At 43.9% G+C, this 5,288-nt stretch overlaps 1 protein-coding gene across 1 annotated transcript; it reads right to left on the bottom strand.

Moving 5' to 3' along the window:
* Positions 1–1,062: 1,062 nt before the first annotated feature.
* LOC148044013 (endonuclease domain-containing 1 protein-like) lies at positions 1,063–4,927 on the bottom strand. The gene is made up of 2 exons (XM_087722521.1): positions 4,652–4,927; positions 1,063–1,662 (listed from the first exon to the last, which is right to left on the bottom strand). Exons 1-2 carry the CDS (start codon positions 4,925–4,927, stop codon positions 1,063–1,065), a joined length of 876 nt encoding a protein of 291 aa, XP_087578647.1.
* Positions 4,928–5,288: the final 361 nt, after the last annotated feature.

Genomic DNA, 5,288 nt, shown 5'->3' on the forward strand with positions numbered 1-5,288 from the left:
TACCTAGCTAGCTAGCTACCTAGCTAGCTATCATCTATCATCTATCTATCTATCTATCTATCTATCTATCTATCTATCTATCTATCTATCTATCTCTATCTATCTATCTATCTATCTCTATCTATCTATCTATCTATCTATCTCTATCTATCTATCTATCTATCTATCTATCTATCTCTATCTATCTATCTATCTATCTATCTCTATCTATCTATCTCTCTATCTCTCTATCTCTATCTATCTATCTATCTATCTCTATCTATCTATCTATCTATCTATCCCTATCTATCTATCTATCCCTATCTATCTATCTATCTATCTATCTATCTATCTATCTATCTATCTATCTCTATCTATCTATCTATCTATCTATCTATCTATCTATCTCTATCTATCTATCTATCTATCTATCTCTCTATCTCTATCTATCTATCTCTCTATCTCTATCTATCTATCTATCTATCTATCTATCTATCTATCCCTATCTATCTATCTATCTATCTATCTATCTATCTATCTATCTATCTATCTCTAGCTATCTAGCTATCTAGCTAGCTATCTAGCTATCTAGCTATCTACGTATCCTGTCATTCTTTCTACATACATGCCTATAATCCATCTATCACTCTATCCCATCATATCTATCTATCTATCGATTGATAGATAGATAGAAAATATGTGTAGGTGTAGATATAGATATGTATGTATACAGCATGTGTATATTTGTGTAATTTATGTCTGTGGGTAGATATATACTTTCTTTTGACAGCAGGCAACAATATCATTTTTAAGGTGGGCCAGGTTATCTTATCTTATTTGGTGACCTTTCTGACTACAGTTGTTAAGTGAATCACTGAAGCCAGATTCGCTTAACAACCATATGACTAACTTATCAACTGCGGTGATTCACTTAGTAACCGTGGCAAGAAAAGTCACCCAGGGGGCAAAACTCACTCAACAAATGCCCCACGTAACCACAGAAATGTTGGGCTGGATTTGGGGGGGGGGGGTTTCCATATGTTGAGGATGATCTGCAATAGTTAACTGCATTTATTCTGTATCTTATACGAGTAAGCTGCTAAGTTTGTAATCTGGTTGCATTTGCTGTGTGAAATTCTTTGGCCATGTTCCCCCCGAATAACAAGCATGGTTGAAAAGATTAATCTCCTTCTTCTTGTAAAGTTTAGCAAGTTGCTCTTCCAGCTTCCTCAGGTTATGCGATTCTACCTTATTCTGATCATTTTTTGCGATGACTGCCCAGGATCTTTTGCGATCGTCTTGAGTCACACAACAACCTGCAGCCCAGATATGACTGGGTACGTTCACTCGGTTATTGATGGATTCATTCCCGGGCACTGCACCCACAATGACATACGTATCCCGGCACCCCTTAGTATAGTGTCTTATATTGCTTTCATATTCGTTCCATTTTCTTTGATTGAGTTGGCGAAACTGGGGCACGATGTTGGTTAAGGTGAAGGTCGCATCTTTGCTACTCTGGTCCGGTTGATGGGACACAGGAGTCAAGTGTCCTCGGTCGTATCGACGATTCCCCTTGTAATCCTCAGAAACCGCCTGGCTGTTTTCAAGGTCCGTACGGTCGATTTTACAAGTCGTTTCCAATTCCATGCTTTTTCGGTTACGGTCCTCAGGCTTGGCAAGCTAAGAATAAGGAAGGACAAGGAATGGGCTTGGTTAACATTCACACAGCGCCGAATCAGGCACTCTGAACCTGGGGAAAGAGGAGTCAGACGTGGAATGGGATACTCTATAATAGGGCGTTGCATATTTTGGCCATACATTTGCATAGATCGGATGACTATTTGACTGGGATGGTATAAGGCTGATCTCTTAAACAGGGGTTGGCTAGAAGACCTCCAAGGTCCCTTCCAGTCCTTTGATTTTATGGTGACCTCCAGATTGTGTCAGGCCTGCAATATTATTCCTTTTAGAATGTTGGCCTGCTACACTTTCTCTTATTTCATTATGCTGTTTCATTAGTATAGTTGATGGGAGGGGGGAATAGACAGGAGTAGGATTGTGGAATGTATTGTTTTCATTCTTTGCTAGAAGCCAAAGTCATCTTTTGTCTCCGCACTTTTACACCTGACCGGAAGCAGCTGGGTGGAGACACCAGCCTGGAAGAAGAAGAGTGGACCATGTGATGGATTGTGGGTGTGGGGACAAGATCATGAACTTTTAACTGGGTGGGATTCTGATGTCATTTCCAGAATTGGGATTAACACAGATGTGCTAAGATGTCTGCTTTATTAAATTGGAACTTTAAGGATCGTTTTGCCTTGGACTCTGATTTAATTCTACATGATACTTGGAATGCTGACAGATAGATCGGAACATGCATCCCAGCCAACAGGGCACTTTCTGGGAGTTCTGGAAACTTAGATAGACCCTCTTCTGCAGCCCACTTTAAGTTGTCGTTTAATAGAAAATACACATTGATTGAGCTTGAATTGTGGGTTGTGGGTGATCTCTGAGCTTGGTGTCAGGGTTCCGAATAGCATCCAAAAGTAAATCAGAAGCCAAGGCAAAGTATTGCTCAAAGTTCCAATTCATTAAGAGAGCCACGTTGGCACATCTGGGAAAAGCCGAATCTGAAAGCTTCCCGGTTTCCCCCACCCAGTTGAAAGTTCAAGATCTTGCCCCCACACTCGCAAGTCCATCCCATGGTCCAATATCTCACTGCCATGCTGGCAGCTTCCACCCATCCAGTTACGGTCAGGCGCAGAGGTGTAAAAACAAAGGATGACCTTGGCTTTCTAGAAAGAATCCTGTTATGGATACACATCATCTAACTCCATACAATCCCCCCCTCCCATTGTCCCACCATAGAAAATGCCTAGTAGAATAATAGAAAGTTTGGCAGGCCAAAGATCCAAAAGGAAAGATGACACTTGGTGCTTTGGGGGGGGGGGGGGAGTCAGATGGAAGTAAGAACTTGCCAATGTGGACAGTGAGATTAAAAGAATTCTTATAGCTTAGTTCAGGGGTGTCAAAATCAAGGCCCGCAGGCTGGATCTGGCCCATGGGGTGCTTAGATCTGGCACAGGGTGCCGGCCAGGAAAAAGCAAAGGAGTGGCCCGCAGTGCCACTGCTAGTGAAAATGTAGCTCGGGCAGTGGTGGCATTCAAATTTTTTTACTGGCTTGGTGAGCGTGGCTTGTTGGGCATGGTAAGGGAAGGATGCTGCAAAATCTCCATTCCCTCCCCACTCCAGGGGAAGGATACTGTAAAATCCCCATTCCCACCCCACTCCAGGGGAAGGATACTGTAAAATCCCCATTCCCACCCCACTCCTGGGGAATGATATTGCAAAATCTCCATTCCCACACCACTCCAGGGGAAGGATACTGTAAAATCCCCATTCCCACCCCACTCCAGGGGAAGGATACTGCAAAATCCCTATTCCTACCCCACTCCTGGGGAAGGATATTGCAAAATCTCCATTCCCACACCACTCCAGGGGAAGGATACTGTAAAATCCCCATTCCCACCCCACTCCAGGGGAAGGATACTGCAAAATCCCCATTTCCTCCCAATCAGCTGGGACTCGGGAGGCAGAGATGTGGTATTTACAATTTCTCCGAACTACTCAAAATTTCCGCTACCAGTTCTGAAGAACCAGTCAGAACCTGCTGAATACCACCTCTGAACTCAGGTTGTGTGTGTGTGTGTGTGTGTGCGCGCACGTACGCTAAAAGCAAAACCAAAGGAGAAAGGTTTCCCCTTTTGACTTTGAGCATGCAAGAAGGGACAGGAAAGGAGAAAGGGAAAGAGGAAAGGCAAAGAAAAAGAAGGGAAGATGGGAAGAGCACAAGGAAGGAAAAAGAAGGAAAGAGGGGAAGAAAGGAGAATGAAGGGGAAAGAAAAAGAAGAAAAGGAAGGAGATTATAATGAGAGTGAGGGAGGGTCTCAGGGAAGTCCTGCCTTAGCCCCTTGGCCACAGTGGTGGAATTCAGCCAGTTCACACCTATTTGGGAGAACCGGTTGTTAACTTCCTAAGCAGTTCGGAGAACCGGTTGTTGGAAGAAATCTTTTGTTTTTTTCCACTTTACAGGGCTAATCCTGTAAGGAAGGCAGGAAGGAAACATTCTGGTGTTGTTCCTAGCCTAATCTTTATTGCCCTGCTTACAGAAACTGCCTCTCCAGTTAACCCTTATTACCATTGTAACAACTAAGGCGAAGTGCCCATCGACTTGAGTGACATTGACTTGGCCACGCCCACATGATCCCATGACCACCGAGCCCCACCTACCCAGCTGGTCATTAGGGCAGAGAACTGGTTGGTAAATTATTTGAAACCCACCACTGCTTGGCCACCACAGGTGATTCCAACATGAGTCCTGTATCACACCCACCATGGCCATCCCAACTCCAGCCACATCAACCATAGCCACATCTCCGAGCCATGCCCTAAGCTCCTCCCTGGCCCTCCGAGGTCTAACACAGCCCTGATGTGACCCTCAATGAAATCGAGTTTGATACCCCTGGCCTAGTTCCTGGTGAACCTGGGATTAATTAGGTACTAATCATTCTTAGATTCATTGTCCTGCCTTATTAACGAACCATTGGTTATTCCTTTAAGGTTGCTTCCATTTAATGAAAATCTAGCTTCAAATAGGAACTCTTTTTACCTGCGGTTCGATCTTCCACCTGTTATTTCTTCTGCCCTTACCAGGTTGATATTTATATGCTGAGAATATAGGTATGCGTCCGTTTTTATCATACATTGTAGCAAAGCGATATTTGTTCTTATAGAATTGGCAGATTCTGGCTGAATTACTTATCTCCATTTCAGGGGCTCTTCCATCCAAGAAGAACTGGCTGCAGGACTCGAAATTGTCCACCACCTCCCCAGTTGCAGGCAGGAGAACAGAGGCAGCCAGGATCCACAGCAGCAACATAGCCATGGGCTTGCTCCTTCAAGTAGAACTTTTCTGCCTGAAAAAAACAGAGAGAAAGAATAATGCTAAAGCTCTGATTTAGCAATTCTTCCTTTTTCATGAAGAATGTAAGCTTGGCCTTGAGGTTGGCCATTTGTCCATGAAGTCCATCATCCTTAGAACAGAGGGTTGGACTAGAAGACCTCCAAGGTCCCTTCCAGCTCGGTCATTCTATTGTATTTGCAGGTTTAGGTCCTAGAACAGTGTTTCTCAACCTTGGTGAGTTTAGGTCCTGTGGACTTCAACTCCCAGAATCCCCCAGCCAGCATACCATAGCTGGCTGGGGAATTCTGGGAGTTGAAGTCCACAGGACTTAAAGTCACCAAGG

The sequence above is a fragment of the Thamnophis sirtalis genome, unplaced genomic scaffold (assembly GCF_051295495.1).
Source record: "Thamnophis sirtalis isolate CommonGarterSnake01/CBP01778 unplaced genomic scaffold, rThaSir2_p1.2 scaffold_9, whole genome shotgun sequence".
NCBI classification, from domain to species: Eukaryota; Metazoa; Chordata; class Lepidosauria; order Squamata; family Natricidae; genus Thamnophis; species Thamnophis sirtalis.